Source organism: Trichomonas vaginalis, chromosome VI (assembly GCF_026262505.1).
Source record: "Trichomonas vaginalis G3 chromosome VI, whole genome shotgun sequence".
Taxonomy (NCBI): Eukaryota; Parabasalia; order Trichomonadida; family Trichomonadidae; genus Trichomonas; species Trichomonas vaginalis.
The window spans coordinates 15,750,197-15,770,242 of NC_067208.1; the positions used below are offsets into that span (position 1 = coordinate 15,750,197).

The 20,046-nt window shown below is 37.1% G+C and overlaps 12 protein-coding genes and 1 pseudogene across 13 annotated transcripts, besides 1 other annotated feature; 7 read left to right on the forward strand and 6 right to left on the reverse strand.

Moving 5' to 3' along the window:
• The first annotated feature begins 3,938 nt into the window (after window positions 1-3,938).
• Window positions 3,939-20,046: part of a mobile genetic element that runs on past the window's edge.
• Window positions 7,252-8,015, forward strand: TVAGG3_0872190 (annotated as a pseudogene). The gene has a single exon. A coding segment is annotated over exon 1 (764 nt).
• TVAGG3_0872200 (His-Me finger endonucleases family) lies at window positions 8,517-9,020 on the forward strand (the record flags this gene model as incomplete). The annotated part of the gene is made up of 1 exon (XM_051250097.1): window positions 8,517-9,020. A coding segment is annotated over one exon (504 nt), but the record flags the coding sequence as incomplete, so codon positions are not given.
• TVAGG3_0872210 (protein of unknown function, DUF4108 family) lies at window positions 9,142-9,561 on the forward strand (the record flags this gene model as incomplete). Its single annotated transcript, XM_051250098.1, has 1 exon — window positions 9,142-9,561. The coding sequence occupies one exon, from the start codon at window positions 9,142-9,144 to the stop codon at window positions 9,559-9,561; it is 420 nt and encodes a 139-aa protein (XP_051085573.1).
• TVAGG3_0872220 (uncharacterized protein) lies at window positions 9,578-9,901 on the reverse strand (the record flags this gene model as incomplete). The annotated part of the gene is made up of 1 exon (XM_051250099.1): window positions 9,578-9,901. A coding segment is annotated over one exon (324 nt), but the record flags the coding sequence as incomplete, so codon positions are not given.
• On the forward strand, window positions 10,076-10,486 carry TVAGG3_0872230 (P-loop containing nucleoside triphosphate hydrolases family; the record flags this gene model as incomplete). The annotated part of the gene is made up of 1 exon (XM_051250100.1): window positions 10,076-10,486. A coding segment is annotated over one exon (411 nt), but the record flags the coding sequence as incomplete, so codon positions are not given.
• Window positions 10,502-10,951, forward strand: TVAGG3_0872240 (protein of unknown function, DUF4106 family; the record flags this gene model as incomplete). Its single annotated transcript, XM_051250101.1, has 1 exon — window positions 10,502-10,951. One exon carries the CDS (start codon window positions 10,502-10,504, stop codon window positions 10,949-10,951), a length of 450 nt encoding a protein of 149 aa, XP_051085576.1.
• Window positions 11,199-11,519, reverse strand: TVAGG3_0872250 (organellar and viral DNA polymerase type B; the record flags this gene model as incomplete). The annotated part of the gene is made up of 1 exon (XM_051250102.1): window positions 11,199-11,519. One exon carries the CDS (start codon window positions 11,517-11,519, stop codon window positions 11,199-11,201), a length of 321 nt encoding a protein of 106 aa, XP_051085577.1.
• Window positions 12,552-12,752, forward strand: TVAGG3_0872260 (uncharacterized protein; the record flags this gene model as incomplete). The annotated part of the gene is made up of 1 exon (XM_051250103.1): window positions 12,552-12,752. One exon carries the CDS (start codon window positions 12,552-12,554, stop codon window positions 12,750-12,752), a length of 201 nt encoding a protein of 66 aa, XP_051085578.1.
• Window positions 12,781-13,407, reverse strand: TVAGG3_0872270 (uncharacterized protein; the record flags this gene model as incomplete). Its single annotated transcript, XM_051250104.1, has 1 exon — window positions 12,781-13,407. The coding sequence occupies one exon, from the start codon at window positions 13,405-13,407 to the stop codon at window positions 12,781-12,783; it is 627 nt and encodes a 208-aa protein (XP_051085579.1).
• TVAGG3_0872280 (MazG nucleotide pyrophosphohydrolase domain-containing protein) lies at window positions 15,253-15,819 on the forward strand (the record flags this gene model as incomplete). Its single annotated transcript, XM_051250105.1, has 1 exon — window positions 15,253-15,819. The coding sequence occupies one exon, from the start codon at window positions 15,253-15,255 to the stop codon at window positions 15,817-15,819; it is 567 nt and encodes a 188-aa protein (XP_051085580.1).
• On the reverse strand, window positions 16,278-18,416 carry TVAGG3_0872290 (DNA/RNA polymerases family; the record flags this gene model as incomplete). The annotated part of the gene is made up of 1 exon (XM_051250106.1): window positions 16,278-18,416. The coding sequence occupies one exon, from the start codon at window positions 18,414-18,416 to the stop codon at window positions 16,278-16,280; it is 2,139 nt and encodes a 712-aa protein (XP_051085581.1).
• Window positions 19,048-19,203, reverse strand: TVAGG3_0872300 (uncharacterized protein; the record flags this gene model as incomplete). The annotated part of the gene is made up of 1 exon (XM_051250107.1): window positions 19,048-19,203. One exon carries the CDS (start codon window positions 19,201-19,203, stop codon window positions 19,048-19,050), a length of 156 nt encoding a protein of 51 aa, XP_051085582.1.
• On the reverse strand, window positions 19,223-19,624 carry TVAGG3_0872310 (uncharacterized protein; the record flags this gene model as incomplete). Its single annotated transcript, XM_051250108.1, has 1 exon — window positions 19,223-19,624. The coding sequence occupies one exon, from the start codon at window positions 19,622-19,624 to the stop codon at window positions 19,223-19,225; it is 402 nt and encodes a 133-aa protein (XP_051085583.1).

Below are 20,046 nucleotides of genomic sequence, written 5' to 3' on the forward strand. Positions count from 1 at the left end.
CATCTGTTTGTAGGCTTAACCGTCGGAGGAAAAACTTTCCTGTCGGAAGGAAAAAACCTTTCCTGTTCGGAAGGAAAAATCCTTTCCCTTTGTCGGAAGGAAAAAACCTTTCTGTCGGAAGGAAAAACTTTTTCTGAAGTTCGACCAAAAGTTCCTCAAATTTTCGAAAATTTGAATGGTTTAGCGGACGGACAACTGGAAGAGTTCTTCCCTGTCGTCGGGAAAATTTTTCCAGTTTGTCGGAAAAATTTTTTTCCAGTTTGTCGGGAAAATAATTTTTCCTGTCGGATGGAAGGACTGCGGAAATGCCAGAAGGATTTGACGAGGCAATTTTACCTTATAGAGATAAAATGAAGTTGGTTTAAGCAGTACTTGCGCAGGGTAACTGAGCCAAGGTCAAGTTTCACCAAGTATTTCTGGAAGGTCTACACTTCAGCTGAGTCTTCGACTTGATTCCAATTCAAATACCAGACGGGACAGCTCTCAGCGAAACAATAGAGACAAAAGAGAAGCTCTTGTTTAGTTCCTAAACAAACAGTCCTTGGTAAATATCAAACAAGGAGAACCCTCAACCCCTTGCAAATGGGCAATTCAGATCTCTCCTTCACTTCTTCGGGTCCAGCCGTTCTACATAACCTGTGAAGGCGACATTCACCATTCTTTACAGTTTCAATAAATCACTCTGTTTTTTTACGAGTAATCAAAGCGGCTTCTGGTAACTTTCCTTAGAGGCAAAAATGGCAGTGTAACATTTTTTCAGTTTTTTGAATGAAGCAAGTTAAATATCGTCAACCACACAACATAACTCAATAGAGCGATGCAAGTATTTCAAGCCTGGATTTGAAGGCTTGAGAACGGACATAGACGGCGAGACTTGAAGAGCTCAAACTCACAATATTGCACAACCAAAATATGTCACAAAGTGAGGAACAGATTGACTCCACTTAAGCTACAAAGCTTACTCTTGACCTCATGGATACGTACCGTTTATAGAATACAAGAGGTGGAATAAGACAAATTAAAACTTAAACTTCATAAACTACGAAAGCTATACTCTCACAAAAGTTAGCAGAAAATGAGAAACTTTTACCAGAGCTACTTACATGTTAAGGGACTTTACCTTCCAAACCAGTCCCGGAGACAAGATGATTTGAATTTGTTCGATCTTGTGGACCAAATCTTGATGAATGCAAGCTTCACAGATGTTTTGAAACTGGATCCTCAACATATCCAGAATATAACGTATATGCCTGACTCTTTCCGCATCTCAAAAGAACGTTTTTTGGCTTCTATGTTCGAAAACTTTTATCGAAGGACAACATAACGTTCAGAAGAGAACAAATATTTATTTAAACTTGTTTTGATAATGACTTTAACGTCATAACAAGCGTTTTTGAAGTAAACCGTCATTTCATCAAAACCACTTCCTTTTTTACGATGTCTCGAAAAGCCCCGAAAGAGCCGAAACACGAATGGCAGTATGTCCTTTTCAATGTTGTCCAAGACAAGCGCCCAGTACAAATATCAAATTAATTGTCTTGAAAAGCTCATCTGACACATCGCGTATTAAAACTCTCCAAGGTAAGTCTTATGAAGAGATGACCAAGCTCAAGCGATGGTCCTCATGAAACCAAGCTCCAATGAGCCCAAATCTGAAGATTTTGCGGAAACCTTGCGCAAATTTACGGAGAGAGAACGAGACCTTGCCAGACTCATCTAACGTTTTCTTCGAAGAATAGACGCCGATCTGGAAGGTACTCGGAACAGGACAGAACAGCTCCAACACGTAATTCCGTGAAGTACCAAATTGAAGAAGGTAATTTCAGAGAGAAGAAGAGGAAAACGAGAAGAAAGAGGAAGCAAGAGAAACACGAAGATAAGGAAGTTTGGGCACCCTTGTTGCCGATGCGTTATCGAAATTTCCCAACCCTACCCAATACAATCCCGCAACGAAGGAGACGGCCAAGCGTTCTCTACCCCCAGTCCTCTAACAACTTGGGACACTTGAGCCTTAACCTTCGGATCGGGTTCAATTCATGGGCAAGCGCTTGTTCGTTCAATGGGTTCCAAATCCAGAAAAAACGACGAAGGTCAGACACATTGACGTGACAAGCTCAACAACCGTAAAGGAGAACCTCGAGTGGTTCTAAAAACGAGTAAAAAAATTTTTTACTTTTAGGGGGAAACCCCGAGTACACCAAATGGGATATAATTCAAACCTGGAAAATACAAGCTCGCTAAGGGATATGATTTAATAGCATATCATCCAAATGACATGAACGAATTTACTCCGAGATATTTGATGTCAGAGCTAAATGACAATAAACTTTCGTCATGAAACGCGTAAAAAATAGAGACGGAACGAAAGAACAAAAGCTTATGAATGCGGATGACGTAGATAGGGAAATTGTTAAAACGGTCTCGGAATATATGAAATGCCAGCAGATGAGGTACAAGAAACTCCACAGGAAGAAGTTCAGATACAACCAGACATGGAAGAAATAGTTCAGCAACAACAGCTAGAAGAGCCTGAAGGAAACGAAAAGTCACTCCTTTGGAAACTAACTTCACAGAACTAGATGAAGATTTGGAACAGCCGAAAAATCTTGACCCTCAACAAGAGCATGAGGTGAATATGGAATCTTTCCAAGAGTCTAAGAAAGATTCGGCTGACATAGTAGAAGAATATCGAAAAATGTTTGCCGACATACAAAAGACTCCAACACCAGATGAAAATATTCAGCATAGAATGGAAGACTGAAAAAAATGTACACAAATACAACAACCCTTTTTACTTACGAGCATTTAACGTTCAATCTTCGGATGAACTCGGTGAAATAAAAGGTTAAATTTCAAGAAAACATATAGAAATGAAACATTGTTTAAAGTTCATTCAGAACCTAACCAATATGGAAACAAACCTACTTTTGTTTCTGCAGACGATGGAACTACAATGAGATGGGGTCATAAAGCTAATTCGGATAGGTGGTTCATAAACTTACAACCTCAATTCCAAGAAGTTGTAGACGCAATGGAAGCGAATGGTGAACGAGATATAGCTGGTATTTTCAGCGCGGCTTTAATGCCATTGAAAGATATGAAAGATGCAGATATTTTGGACCAGTATGAAATGAACATGGCTGATGGAAATATAACACCTGACGTTCTAGAACATTTATCTCAAAGAACTACACAGAACCATAGAGATGGTATATTTGGTGAAGAGTTTAGAAAGAAAGTTAGGGAGAGAGAAGGAAGAGAACCTATTGTACATGACCTTGCAAACGAAAGTTTACAAAATGTCATAAAAACTTACTTTGCAGACAATGAACGAGAAGGGATGAATATTTAAGAAAACTCAAATGGACAGTACCAAATGAAATGTTAGTATTGAAAAACATGTTCCTTGACAAAATAAAACCAACTACAGAAATAAATGACGAAGACTGAAAGATTGGGTAAAGCTTTCCCATTCACAAAAGATATTGTTGGTAACATGGAAAGAAAACCAGAATGGCTACAAAAACATATATTTGGAAACGAGCTTATTCCATATGGACAGGCACTGTTTGAAGAGCTTGAACCTGAAACTCAGGAAGAGAGTCATGCAAACAATACGCGAAGACTCAAATACAGACTATGACAAACTCTTTCTAGGATATAGGTTACCTGAGATGGGCGACCAGAGCCAAAAGGCAAAAAGGACATGGGAAATTTGCAACATACTAGATGAACATAATGCAAAGATGCAACAACTTCAAGCAGAGGGCAATGAAGGAAAAAGAAGAGTTAAAAAACTCAGTCAGGAAGAAAGTAAAGCTTGGTCGGAGTGGGTTCTATTATGACATATAAATCCAACTATTCTATATTTTTACTCATATGAAATGTACGCCGCTCAGAATATAACGCCAACAGTTTTGGATGCCATGAATGGAAATGTTTCCGAATGGTATAACGAATGCGACAATGCCATTAGAAGGTCAGAAATAGTTCCTGGAACTTACGAATATACAACTGCTGTTTCTTATGGAAACGTAGGTGAGTTTGGAGAAGGTTCTTCAACAACAGTAGATATTGCTTGCGACAGGTTTCATATAATTTCTATTGACAACTCTTTCTTATACGTGGAACAAGACATTGAAATAAAACCTTCTGCCAAGTTGTCTGACAAGAAAGGTTGCAATGGAATTTTCTATGTCGGATACCAATATGCTCCAGAAGTTTTCATGGGATATAAGATATATTCTAACTCTGACTTAGTTCAAACAGTAACATGGGCAAACTATGAATGGTTCGCTTTGAGAAACTCAGTACAACCACAAGCTAGAGAACAAACAGACCAGTATGCAACTATTGAGAAAATAAGAAGACTTGACCCTAACGTTCCAGGAGTTTATGTTAACCTTTCTGGACAAACTGCAGCAGCAGTAACCAAAGTAAAACTGAAACTTAGAGTTCCTTTGTCATCTTTCCTCATCTTCAGGTTTTTAAGATACTTGCCAAACTGGGCAGGAAAAATTTCTATCGAACTTACTCCAAGCAAAAATAACTTAGTCATTGCACCAACACAAGACCCATTCACTCTTACAGAAGTAGTGGGAACAAATAAAATGTCATTCGCCGACTTTTGCAAAACAAAGTTGACTTAGACTTTGGTTTCTCAAACCTCAACACTGAAGTAAACTATTATTTCAATGCTGCTGGAGATGCTTGGGACCCAGTTAAGTTCACATGCGAAAAATTTGAATGCAAGAGAATAGAAAGCAGACTTGCAGTCTATATGTTGGACCCAGATATTTCAAATGCTTTAGCTGCCAAATATATTGCAGTTCCACTTATGTTCCCTATACACCAAATATCTGTCAAAGACTTTGCAGGTGAAGTTGGAAACCAAAGTGCTGACCCAGGTGCAAGAACAGATATTGCTTTAACAACTGCAATGAAACATGCAGATACTATGTTTGTACTGTTCAGACGAACTATAAATGACTATTCTTGCTTCTACAACCCTGGTATTAAATACCATATAAACATAGATGGCAAATATATCCAAGAGAAGAATATTCTACAGTTGAGGATATGAGGTCATACAACTTGACATTAGATGCTATGAACTTTAACAACAACTTCACAACAACCATTAACCCTGAAATGCAAAGTTCTATTATGCCATATGTGAAAGTATGGACTCATACAGGAGGTCAAAAAACTCAATATACAAATGGAGACCGTTCAAACTTTTGGCTTGGCATTCCATTTGCTGACTCAGAAGACTTTATGGGTGGTATTTCAACTGTTGGTACAGTTCAAATACAATATACTGGTGACAGAGACGGTCCAGATGAATTGAAAGCAAAGAAGTTTACAAAACCAATAGCACTTTTCACGGAAGATGCTCTTTTGAAGATTCGTTCGATGAAACCTGCTGGGGCTCCTCAGATTGGCATAACGACAGCTTCCATCGAGCAGATTTTGGCAGCAGGTCAGTAAGTTGTTCTTGAACTGACTTCTCTCCGTCAAATATTGACAGTACGCCAGTTTTGACATAGTATTGTATTATAAACTTACCTTTAGAAATATCGGTCAGTTTTGTTGTTATATTTTTGTCTGCTTCAAGAACTTTCACCATTTCAGTTATACCAACTTTCTTTGCTTTATGAAAATATTTTGGTTCAGCAAAGACTGCTATTCTATAACATTTACCATTGTTTGTATAAAGAACTATTCTGTCAATGTATTTGTATTGTTTGTGTGTGTAAACTTTGTTCTGCTTCAATTCGAAGAGATACTCGAATACGTCCATCTTTTTATTCTAAGTAAAATGTCATTTCCGAAAAATAGAAGCGTAAGTGTTTCAAAAGGTTTAATGGCGGTGGCAGATGTGAAGTTAAATTCACCAACTCAAACAAACAGTCAAAGTGTTGTTGTCAATGTCAAAGAAAGAGATGTTGAAGTGGGGAAACCATACGAAGACGAAGATGGTATAACAATAGTTCCTGTAAAAGAACAACCAACATACCCTGAAGTTAGCAGAGACTTAAGTTCTGTTGCAGATATTCGAAACGACTACCAACAACTTAAAGACAAACTTAAAACTCAGGAGAAGATTTGTCAAGCTTTGGGTATAATGTTAAACTTGGTCGAACACAACCCTGTAAAAGTGAACTCATATGTCATCGCACCTCATGAAATTTTGAAAGAACTATTGAAACTTTTGACAGAGGCAGACGATATAAACATCAAAGAAATAGAACCCGACATTGCTTGCTGTGGTGTTTCATATAATGTCATTGACAAGATATACGTTATGAAAGGAGGTGAAACGTTGAACTTAAAATATAGTTTCCCAGACGTCATAAAAATATTTGACGACCACAACATTTCATTAAAATTTACTTGCTAAGTAAATGGCAGAAGACATAGTGGTTTATACTATTACGACTAAAAACCCTGAGTCATATAATTCTATAACAACAAACTTACAAAGTCCTCAAGGACGATATTGTAAACTGACCTTAAACACGATGACGACTAAAGCCTGTTTTGCTCTTTTGACACCAGAAGACTTTGTTGTTGTGAATGGTAAAAAATACTTCTTTGAAGATACTTACTCAGATATACCACCAACAGGTTTTGTTGACTTATTTAATACTTTAAGGACGGATGTAACATGTGCTGCAACTAGAGCAGGTTTCATTATGTTTGGATGTCCGACTGAGTTTAGTATAAACGATATGAGCTATAATACAAAACTTATATCTGGTTTTTACTACCAACAGTTTCCTATAACAGGAAAAGGTGTCATACAAGGTTTGTCTGTTCCATTGACTTTAAGTACACCTATTTTATATATTGTTTCAAACTTAGGTTCAAAGTGCTATTCGAATGTCGACAGAAACTACTATGACCAAAAGATACTCATGCGTATAAACAACACTTTCTCTGCTGGTTTGCCTATTGTTCATTCGAATGCAGAGTTTTCAGCTTTAGTAAACTCAAACACTTTAGCAAACATAAACTTAACCTTAGTTGACGCAAACTTTGTTCCTGTAAAACTTTTATGTCCTATGTATTTGTCAATGACGGCAGAAAGTTTCGAATTGGAAGATGCAACTGGTGAAAGTATTGTACTACAAGAACAACTTCAACAACAAATAGCTCAAGAACAACAAATGCAACAAATGCAACAAATGGAACAAATGCAACAACAAAGTCAAGAATAAAAAAAATATTTTTTTTATTTTTATAAAAATGTACAGAATAGACGTTTCAGATTTTTATGACTTCCAAGCGTTCAGAAATATGTGTCCATTTAGAGACTATAACAAAGCAGTCGAGAATTTGAAACGTTTAGTCATTTATGTCGACTCTGCCCCAGAATGTTATGTCATGAAAGAATGGGATGTTGTCTTTAACAAACCAAGAGCAACAATAGTTTCAGAACAAGAATGTAGACAGAAACTTAAGAAAATAAAAGTCGTACAAGTTGGTATGAAGATGTTAGATGCTTGGGATATCTTATTGTCAAAGTTAGAAGATTTTTCAGTTCGTGGTATAAAGTTCTATACACCATCTCCAAACTTCTATTCTATCTTCACTGGATATAAATACGAACAAGTAGAATGGAAAGAAAATGTTATAGAAGCTTGGTTAGACCATGTCAAAGAAATTATATGCAATGGAAACGAAAGAGTCTATGAGTATATCTTATGTTGGTTTGCAAACATCTTACAACATCCAAGTGCTAAAAATGAAACTGCTCTCATCATAATTGGAAAACAAGGAACAGGTAAGAACACTTTCTTTACAGATATTTTGCAAACTGTTAGAGGGCTATTCGAATCCGAATATGACAAACTTAGAAAACATCTGTGGCAAGTTTAACTCTCAATAGAGAATATGAAACTTATAGTATGTAATGAACTTCAAAGTATAGATACAACAAAAGTTTTGAACTCAGATGCTTTGAAGAGTCTTATAACAGACAAAGTTGGAGTTGTTGAAAGAAAATATAAAGACCAAAGAGTTTGTGAAAATGTTGCAAACTTCATTATGGTTTCAAACAATGCTGTTCCGATGAAGTTAGAAAGTTCTGACAGAAGATATGTAGTTGTCAGAACGTCAGATTCTCATATGCAAGATACAGAATATTTTGACGACTTAGCAGAAACTTTGACACTGACTTTTACAACCACTTGTTCTCATATTTTATGACATTAGATATTTCAAAGTTCAATCCAAGACAAATTCCACATACCGAAGAGAGACAAACATTGTTAGAAGCAAACAAGAGTGTATATGAACTGTTCATAGATGAAACTGACTTTGAGTGTTTAGATGAAAGGTCATTGTACGATTCGTATAAACAATATTGTCAAGAATATGGTTATATGACAGCGTCTAAACGAACATTCTTGGCAAATGTCAAAAGTCTTTTAGATGTTCAGAATGGTGTATATACAAAGAAAATTTTTTCTGAGTAAATTTTAAAAAAAAATATTTTTATTTTATTTGAAATGTACGCTGAGTTTGTTGGAGAAGACCGTTGGGAAACTTGTTTGTTAGATGAGAAATATGAAATTCACTGTTGTGAGTCATTTGAAGTCAGAAACAAAAAGACAAAAAGAGTTTTAAGCGAATGGGAGCGAAATGACGGATATGCTGATATGAAGATGGGTGGAAAACACTATCTTAAACATGTTGTCATTGCAACTCATTTTATACTGAATCCTAACAATTTACCTTTTGTAGACCATATAAACCGTATAAGAAACGACAATAGACTTGAAAACTTACGTTGGGTCACTGGTTCTGAAAACAATAAGAACAAAAGCAAATTTGGAGATATAGTATTCGAATTTGTCGACGAACTAGAAGATGAAGCAATTGAAATTACAGACTATGGCAAGCATACGTTTGAGTTTTACTACTACAGCGAAGAACAGGACTCTTTCTACTTTTATACCGGCGTAAACTATAGAAAATTACAAGTATGTTTTACTAAGGCAGACTATGCTTATGTATACGCTAGAGATACAGATGGAAAATACGTTAGACTATTTCTTAACAAATTCAAGAAGCTATATGGCATACCATTTTAAAACGTTTTAAAAAAAAATATTTTTTTATCCGATAGAAAAGATGACGAAATATATTTCAGTCAACAAGTACATGACAGAAGTCAAAGAAGAACTAGACCCATTCGCTTATTTGAATGTTTACTTCTACCATTTTGAAAAGTCTACATTTGACAAAGTTTGGAACATCGAACCAGTTAAGTTTGCTATTGTGACTAAAAATGGTGCGAAATTTGAAGACTTAGACATAGAAGGTTTGTTAGCAGTCAAAGAAAATTTTGACAGAAGGTTTTCAAACCTTAAAGAAGGCAAAGCATACAAACTTGTTATACCTTATGAACCAAAGAAAGCAGACGACTATGAATATTATGAGTCTAAGATAGTTGAAGTTCAAGGTAAATTGGGTAAAAAGATTTTAGAGTCTAAACCAGTGTTTGCTCCTAAAGAGGAAGAGAACATTGACATTGACCCAGAAATGTTCTAAAAATAAAATTTTATTTTTACATGTCAAATTTCTTTTTCTCTGGCTCTGGCTCTGGCTCTTTCTTCTCTTCTTCTACTTTCTTTTCTTTCTTTTCTCTCTTCTTCTTCTTCTTCTCTGGTGGAGTTATGTCAAATTTGGCGCAACCATATTTATGTAAAAGGTCTTTGTCCTTTAATAGCTCTTCTATTCTGTTTTCTATTTCATCTTCAAGAACAGCGCATGTGTCTTCTTTGCATTCTAAGAACTTTTGTTGGACTTCATCTTTCCAATCGGCGTCATCTCTGTCAACAAGTCTGTCATTGACAAACTTAAAGACTTCTCTGCTTAATGTTTTATGGTTCTTGTCATATTCCCAGAAACAGAACTTTAGAACAAATTCACCTTTCTTGTTGACACTATGTAAGATTTTATGGTCGACAGATGTTTTGCTGTCGAAAAGTTTGTCTCGAATATAGATAGCGAAATCGCTAGACATAAAAAAAAAGATAAAATTTTTTTTAATTTTTCTAAAAATATGTTAGAAAAAAAGTTTGCTGACATTGACAAGAAATTTGAGAATGTTTTAAACAAGAACAAGAGGAAGTTAGAAAATGCTCAGATAAAGCCTATACATGACAAGTTCTTATTTGCTCAGAATGGTATAACAGGTCTAATTGCACCACCTGGGTCGGGTAAGACTTTCACTTATCTTAAAATGGCTGCACAACAACAAGAACTAGATGAGAAGAACCCATTCTATGAGTTAGTTGTCATTTGTAGTACTTCTGGTCAATTTGACCAAACCGTCAATTCGTTCAAAGATATTATAAAGAAGTCTAAGTTAGTATGTATAAAAGACTCTGAGTTGTTAGATTGGATAAAGAAGTACCAAAGAAGAGTTTTGAAGTACAATGCTATAAATGAGTATGTCAATTCGAAGTTTAAAGACCCAAATGAGGAAATGCAGAGAATATTAGAGAAGAAACACTTCAGAAACAAACAGAAAGAGATAGAATACATTTCGAAGAAATTGCAATCTTACGATTGGAAGACTTACCCTCATAGATGTCTTCTTATCTTAGATGACTTTGCTTCTCATCCTTTGTTAAAGAACAGAGAACAAGACATGTGTCGAATTCTCAAGAAGCTCAGACACTTTAACATTTCAGTTGTCATTTGTGTACAGACAGCCAAGAGTTTAAGTAAGGATGTAAAGAGAATACTTACTGATATCATACTTTTCCCTGGATTGTCCGAAGACGATTTCATGGAACTTATGAAAGAGTCCATGGCAGGTAAGTTTGACAGACATGAACTATGGGAGAAGTACAAAGTCATACAAGACCCTCATACTTCTTTCAGAATTCATATCTACGCAAACAAAGTTCAAATTGTAAAAAGTCAAGCTTGAAAAATAAAGAGTTTTGGCGACCAGGGTTTTTTCACTACTCGCTGTTCTTCATGAAATTTCATACGGAATTCAATAAAAATAATGTTTATGTTAGAATGTTAGATCTAACATGTTTTCTAACATGTTTTCTAACATGGTCTAAAACATACAAAATTCATGAAATTTCATACGGAATTCAATAAAAATAATGTTTATGTTAGAATGTTAGATCTAACATGTTTTCTAACATGTTTTCTAACATAACTATTTACAAGCGTTTTACATGGTATATGTTGCGATGGTTCATGACTCTAAACAATTTCGTAGCTTCTATTTCTTCTGTCAGTACATCGAATGTTTTAACGATACCGAAAGTTTCTTTATACTTCTTCTTGACGTCAGATAGAAGGAAATCGTCAGCAGTTGGATAGTTTTTGTTCAGAAATGCTAACATGTTCATTTTATCTTCTGCTGGCTTTTCTGCTTCTTTCTTTAAGTCTGCATAGTCGTTTCTCATTCTTTCTATCTCTTTGACTGAGTAGTTATATTTCCTCATTGCTGCTTTACATTTAGAACATTGCGGGTTCATTTTTGCGTTATATTCTGAAACCTTACCTGCTAAAACAACTAAGGCGTCAATTGCTCTCTTCATCTCGAACATAGCGGGTCTTATTTGTTCGTTCCATACCTTACCTCTTCTATCTTTATCTCTTATTTCCCAAACACATTTTGCAACTAATGAAACAAAGTTGTCGTAGGTCTTAAATTCTTCGGATTTGTAAAGGTCAGAGATGTTCTTATATACCATGTCGCAATCTTTGTCCATAACCTTATGGTTGCAATGAAATCCTAGAAACTCATAGTTTACCTTTCGTATGAACTTCTTTATTTCTACTGAGTCAGTAACTTTAACTTCAATTTCGTCGAATTCAGGAATAGTGAGTTTTTGTTGTTGGATTTCAGGCAATTTGGGTAAATGGTCAATAATGTCCTGCATTTCATAAAGATACTGTTCATTTGTTTCATCTTTCGCACTACAGTCTAAATTACTTGTTAAAAGTTCTTGCTTTATCTTCTGGATTTTTGTTTCGAAAGTATATGAAGAAGGAATGAAGTTTTTCATCTCTACCAACATAGATGTTGGATTCATAACTAACGAGTTTGGTGCTGTAGTTGTTTGAACTGTTGTTGTGCCGATTGTTGAAATCATATTTTTTATACAAAATAAAAAAATATTTTTTTAAAAAAACCAACTTTATTTTTTATTTCGGGAAAACTCATGAAAATTCAAGAGTTTTAGACCATGTTAGAAAACGTGTTAGAAAACATGTTAGATCTAACATTCTAACATAAACATTATTTTTGCTGAAAAAGTGTTATTTTTTCATGTCCGAAGACTCGAAGGTGCAACACTTCCAAAATACCGACGAACTCAGAAGAGCAGCATGGCAGTATCTTCTTGACAACTTCTTTGAGTTCTCCAGGCACACCTTGGAAAATGCTGAAGAACTCCGACACAGAGAATTTGGAGAAATTGCACTCCAATACTACCTTGACAAACAAAGGGTAAACAAAGGGTAAAATAAGACTAAAAACTTAACGTTTAAAAAGTGACATTTTTATGAGCTCCGAGTCACCGAGAAAACTTGGTCAGATGTTAGCAGCTTACTTCCCTGAGGAGGATGGAAGCGTTACATACGTAAGGTTCAAAAACAACGAACCTGGAATTGCGTACCAAATTCGCAATTACATGACCATGGAAGAGTACGAAAGGTTTCTACAAGAGAAACCAGCTCTAAACAACTCAGAAAAGAAAGAATAAAAAGTTTAACTCGTAATTGTTTATTTTTTTACTTGTATGGGCAAGCTGCAAGAATGAAGTCGACTATCTCGGTCTTTGTCTTGACCAGTTGGACTGCTCTTGCGAGTACGTCTGTTTTACGGTCTCCAGCTGGTGTCTGACCTTCGTAATTGCGCATGTTCTTGAGAGCTCCAGTTGTAAATGGTTGTAGGATGAAGAGTCTCTCAGACTGCTTGAGGTAGTCTTCACGGTCACGAACCGAATCTGTGGTACGAGTCGAATCGGTCGATTTGAGGGAAGAGAGTGAGAGCCTGTCTTCTTCCATAGGGGCTGTGGCATACTCTTTGCGTAAACGGTTCAGACCTTCTTCGAACTCTTGGTCTCTCTTGGACTGAGATTGGAATTTGAATTGGGGTGGAGGGTTTGACATGAACATCCAAGGGTTAGGGAAGTAAGGCATGGGTTGAGGAGGGTAGTTTGGAAAGCCTTGTGGTGGGTAGTTTGGAAAGCCTTGTGGTGGGTAGTAACCTTGAGGTGGAAATTGGTAGTAATTCGGAGGTCCTTGTTGGAACTGAGGTTGCTGTGGGGAGCCTTGTGGAGGTGGAACCTGTTGTGGTGCTGGAGCATGCTGTTCTTCTGGCTGTGGAACGGGTTCAGTAGGTGGGACGTCGGACATTCGTTTGTGTCTTAACCGTCTTTGTTCTGAAACAATATAATATTGTCTTGAAAAAGTACAATATTGTCTTGAAAAAGTACAATATTGTCTTGAAAAAGTACAACATTGTCTTGAAAAAGTACAACATTGTCTTGAAAAAGTACAACATTGTTCTGAAAAAGTACAACATTGTTCTGAAAAAGTACAACATTGTTCTGAAAAAGTTCAAGACTTGTTCTGAAAAAGTACAGCCGTACTCAAATTTGAGAGACATTGTACTGAATTTATACAACATTGTTCTGAAAAAGTACAACATTGTCTTGAAAAAGTACAACATTGTCTTGAAAAAGTACAACATTGTCTTGAAAAAGTACAACATTGTCTTGAAAAAGTACAATATTGTACTGACTCAGTATGGAGCTTGACCCCTTAGACGAAGCAATTTATCTAATTGAGGTAAATGAAACCGTGAAGGAATATCTCAGCAAGTGCAAACCAAGCAAGTCCATTGGCTTCTGGTTGTCCAAGAATAGTGTCTTAAAGTTGGAAATTGAAACAGGTGTTGCAATTCAAGTTCCAGAAGGCACTGCATTCGATGATATTAAGGATGTGAAGAAAGAAGCCCTCTTGAAGTTCTTCATGAAACGTCCTTGGATACTACTTCCATATCGTGAGAGCCCAATTCCACGAATTACACAAATTCTCAGAGCACTACTTCACTACTCTGGACAGCCGTTCTTCATAACCTCAGAAGGCGACATCCAACCAATTCAGTAAACATCTCATTTTAACTTCACTTTTTTTATGTTTTTACTCACACTCGTACTCAACAGGTTTGTGTACAACTATTTCAACTGTGAACCTTGTATTGACCGGTCTTCCTGCAAATGCAAGTTCGGTCAATACACAATTTATGGTGGCAAGAAAGACAGTGGGGAATGTTATTCTGACATCTGTTGTTGCGCTCGAGAGAGAATTGAAATTCCAGACCCAACTCCAACAAGAACTCTCAAGTTGCCGAAGACTCATGTGAAGAAGAAGCCTTCTGGTAAGTTTCTTATAGCCATATACATGGCACGCTTTGAGTAAAAACATTTTTTTCATTTTTTGAATGAAGCAAGTTAAATTCGTCCCACACCAAACTCAATGGACCGATGAAGAGTTTCAAGCTATGGTTGAAGGTGTTGAGAACGACATAGACGGCGAACTTGAAGGAGCTCAAACCACAATTGCAACCAAAATTGCAGAAGTCAAGGAACAAATAGCTCCACTTAAAGCTACCAAAGCTACTCTTGACCTCATGGATACTTACCGTTTAGAAGTAAAGAGTGGAATAAGACAATTAAAATTAAAACTTCTAAACTACGAAGCTATACTCCAAAAGTTAGCAGAAATGAGAAGACTTTACCAGAGCTACTTACATGTAAGGGACTTACCTTCAAGCAGTCCGACCAAAGATGAATTTTCTGACATTGTCCCAATTTTGTCCGAAAGTCAGCTCAGATGTTTTGAACTGCTCCCAACATATCCAGAATATGAACGTTTGCCTGAACTCTTCCGCAATCTCAAAAAACGTTTTTTGGTTCTCATGTTCGAAACTTTTATCGGAAGAGACAACAAACGTTCAGAAGAAGAACAAGATATTATTTTAAACTTGTTGTATGACTTAACCGTCATAACAAGCTTTTTGAAGTAAAACCGTCATTCTCAAACCACTTCATTTTTTCGATGTCCGAACAAGCACCGAAGCCGAACACAATGGAAGATGTCCTTTCAATGTTGCCAGACAAGCGCCCAGTTCAAATTCAAATTTTGAATTTGAAAGCTCATCTGACAAACACCGTTAAGACTCTCCAAAGTAGTCTTATGGAAGAGATGAAGGGACTTAAAGGTGAGTTCCTCATGAACCAAGCTTCCAATGAGAAAGTCCTGAACGATTTGACGGAAACCTTGCGCATTTACGCGAGAGAGAACCGAGACCTTGCCAGACTCATCTACCGTTTCTTCGAAGAGATAGACGCCATCTGGAAGGTACTCGGAAAGGACAGAACCTCCAACACCGTACTTCGTGAACACAGAATTGCCGAAGGAATTGTCGAGGAAGAAGAGAAACACGAAGAAGAGGAAGAGGAAGAAGAGGAAGAAGAGAAACACGAAGAAGAGGAAGTTTGGGCAACCCTTGTTGCCGATGACACTTACGAAATTTCCCAACCCTACCCATACCAAATCCGCAACAAGGAGACCGGCAAGGTTCTTACCCCAGTTCTCAACAACTTGGGACACTTGAACCTTACCCTTCGGAATTACGGTTCAATCTCCATGGGCAAGCTTGTCGCAATTCAATGGGTTCCAAATCCAAACAAGAGGACGAAGGTCAGACACATTGACGGTGACAAGCTCAACAACCGTAAGGAGAACCTCGAGTGGTTCTAAGAGTAAAAAAATTTTATTTTAGGGGGAAACCCCGAGTAAATTTAAGTTTTTAGTTGCGTAAGCGGCTTAAATTAAGGATAATTTGGACAAGTAGTTCCTGACCTCTGAATTGGACTCTTTCGTCATCCCAGTTGCGTAGGAGGTCGTCCCAGAGGAGTTGGTAGAATTGCCATTCCAAGGACGATTTGTCCTCCCAGGCATTGAGGATGTACTGCTCGTAGAGTCTCATGACCTCTGCCTTGCACCAGACACCCTCTCCCTTGGAACGTAAGGCTTCTTCGAAGTGCTCGAATGCGATTGGCTGCGGGACCATCCGAAATGACACTTTTTGTCCGTTTGGTCAATGTTCGTGTCTCGTGCCATAGTCGACGAAAATACAGACAAACAGGTTATATATGAGTTTGAGACCAAGAATGGTGTAACTCGACCTGTCCGATTCAAATTCGAATAAAAATTTTTTATTTCATGCAATGTTTTATTTCTGTGCCGTCTTCAAGTATGCCCCAGTACTTACGCTTGGAGAGGACATGAACTTCGGTGAAAATTTTGTCCAATTTGAATTGACCCATCTTTTCACCGACCATTCCCATTTCAATGAGTTTGTTATAGCCTTCTTCGTTCGTCATGAGCGCATCGATGTTCTCATAGTAAACCTTCACTTTGGATTTAACTTCGGAGAAGAATTTGTTGTAGTTGTCAAGGACTGCCTTTGCGAACTGAGGGTAAGACCAATGTTCGACAATAGGTTTTACTGTGGTTACTAAGCCACCTTGACCTTGAGTAAATTCGTATTTCAAAACAAAAGGGGAGAACCTTTCAACAAAGTTGTCGACCTTCTCATAGTGTTTACTCTTCATCTTTTGAGGTTTCTTAATGGAATATCCCCATGTCGAATTCATAAGCAATTTGAGTGTCATTGCAAGTTTGGGGTTTGAAGCTTTCCTAATATCATACAGTTGTTGTATGACTTTTCCAACTGTATAGTTCCTTCCTGGGAACTCACCGTCTTCGTTTGGAATTCCAGTCGGGATATATTGGACGAACCTCATGTACGCAGCGTTAAGGTCGACATAGTATATCTTTTCATCTGAGTCGAACTTGTCGCAACCAATGGGTCCAGTTCGTGGAAATTCAAGTGAGTCTCTTATCTTCTGAGAAACTTCGCCTGCTATCTCATAAACATCGTCGAAGCAACCTGTTTCATATAAAACCTTCTGACCTAACTCAGATGCTCTCCAATACAATTTGACGTCAATTGGATGTCTCAATGGAAGTTTGTTTATAGCATCTTGAAGTTCTTGCAACCTCATTGGAAGTTCTTCTGGTTCAGGTTGGTATCCGAACAATCCAACTCCTTTTGGAACTGTGTACTTCTTTTGTGCTAGAACTTTGTCTGGAACAACTTTTGGTCTTGCTAACAATGAAAAGTTTGTTTCGTCTTTTGGTACAAAAGTTTCTGTCAGCTTGTCATCTGGAATTGGTTCCAACAAACCTTTCTCGAAAAGAATGTTTACAGCTCTGACAATGTTGCACTTGCCTTTTCCGAACAATGGGTTTGTAAGACTTTCGTTCAACATGAAGTGGTTGTGGACAATTACAATCTTCAACCATGGTAAGTCTTTGTCAACAACATAGTCGTCATGTGAAGAACCTTTAGCTGTAGGTATGTTGACTCGGATATTGACATTTGCCAACGGTGCAACTTTTGCCAATTGACCTCTGAGAATGTACCTTGTCTTCACACATGACTCAAGATACTTCATCTTCTCATCTGTAACAAGACCAGAGTTCCTGAGACATGTAAGAATACAAGGTTCATTGACAATTGTTTCAATTGAATTGTAAATTCCATACCTTGTCAAGTCAATGTCAGACTTATTTATGAACGGGAAGTATCCAGCATGTTGTCTGACTGCTTGAGGGTTAGGTTGGTACCATTCAAATTTTACACTTGCAATTCCTTCAATTGCATTCAAAATGTCTGAGTCGGAGTCAACCATTTGTTCTCTCTTTGTAGTCTTGAAAGCGTCAAGAAGCATTGCAGCTGTTGTGACATTGCCATGTGCATAGTATAAATGACCGTCCAAATCTGTTACGGTTAGTCTGAGATTGTATCCTTTCTTATTTCCGTCTTGTATGGCAGCAAGTACTCCCATGAAGCCTTCTTTGTTCTTTCCTTCGTCAAAGTTTACTGTAAAGGTTCGACCAGATGTAATTTGACTTCTAACTTCACGGTACTTTTCATATGCATATCTTGTTCTTTCCATGGGAGCATGTTTGTCTTCACCTTTTCCTTTTTTCCTTCTCAAAGGATGCAATTGTTCGTCATGTTTCCAGTAGAATCTGGCAAAGCCGTCGTGTCCTTCAACTTGAGGTTCAGAAACATCGAAAGGCATGTCCATAAGACGTTCTTCTTCTAACCTCTCTAGTCTGTTTGGATAATTGGCGCGCGCTGTTTCCAAGTCCATTTCATAGCGAAGACCAGACAGTTTGTCATAGACTTTTATGGGTCTTCCCTTCCTATATTTAAAATTCTTCGAAACTTTCCAACCATATCTTTCTAACTCTGCTTTTATTCTAGCAGACTTTCTATCCATTCTATATGGGGGCATTTTTATAAAAATAAAAAAATGTTTTTTTCTTTACTTTACGTAACCACCGGCTGCCATAAGTCTTTGACGCCAACCCATACCAGCTAATGAAGGTTGACTAACCTTTGGTTTTGGTTTATCTTCAGTTTTTGGCTTCCCTTCTTCTATCGGTTTTTCGTCACTTTTCGGTTCCTCTGACTTTACCTCACTTGCAGGTATGGTTGTGTCGTCAACATCTTCATAAATATCATATGCCATTTGTTTTTGTTTTCCTTTCAACTTTTTGTGTTTGTTGTAAAGTTTAGAATATTTCGACTCTAAGTCAATGAGATGTTCTATAATGAACTGTTGGTCAGTGAAGTAAACTTTTCCATCTGTTGTCTCGAAAGCTCCTTCAGACTTCAATATTTTATTTGTGAGAGTCTGTTTCTTTTTTGAGATACTAGCCGTTCCATTTCTATGAAAAGTGACTTTGTAGTTAGGGTTTGTATTTCCAGACCTGGCACTTTCTATTATTGAATTTTTCTCTTCATCTGTAAGTTCTTTGACAGGTTTTGACAATGGTTCTGAACTTTTTGTTTGTGGTGTCAAATCTACCGTTTCAACTTCTTCGGTCATTTCATCTCAGTAAAAAATTTTAGTTTGGTTTGTTTTCAACTGGTTGTTTAGGTTTTTTAAGTCGGTCTAAAACTTCTTGAGGTATAGGAAGAACTTGACAAACACGTGGTTGTGTAACTGCTGGAAGCCGACAAATCCATCTTGAGCCCATTTGTCTCAATGCTGTATTGTTCATTTCATCTCAGTAAAAAAATTTACATTCCCCACGTTTGAGGCGGTTGCGGTTGGTTGTTGTTTACCCACTGTTGTGCATGGTTATATCCTCTGTTAAAGAATCTTTCACCTTGGTCCATGTAGTGCCCTGCTTGGTTATAGTAGTCATTTGCTTTGTTATAGTAGTTTCCTGCTTGTCTTCCTACATTGTCCATCCATCCTTGAACTTTTCCTCTTGTTTCAGGATTTGGAATAAGATTTGCTGCATCTCGTGCTACATCCCAACCTTTCTGTACAGTTTGTATAATAGGTTGTGCTTTCTCTTTAAGTATACCTAATGTACTCAAAATCTTCCTTCCAATTCCAAATGCACCTCTGGCTATTGTTCCCACTGCGGGCAAAAATCTGGATGCAACTCCTGCTAATGCGCCAAATAAACCCATTTCTTATAGGGTAAAAAATGACGAATCCAAACAAGGACCCCTATGTTTCTAAGGCAACAAAGAAAGCACTCATGATAAAAATCTTTAGTTCAACACCAAATGCTTGGTTTATGGATATCTTGGAAAACATTCCGAGGTATAGAGAAGATGGACCACCATACTGGCTAATATTTGTCGGTCAAAACACAAGATACTGTGAAGCCATACCATTACAGTCCAAAAATATTTTAGATGTGAAAACTGCTTTGACAATATTTGTTGACAAATACCATCCAACAAAACTGACATCTGACTGTGAACGTTCTTTCAAATCAGACGATATTAAAAACTATCTGCGTTCAAAAAATGTAAACCAATATTTCATTGTCGACCAAAACCATTCTGCTCTTGGTGTCATTGACAGTTGTATAAAAATCTTAAGA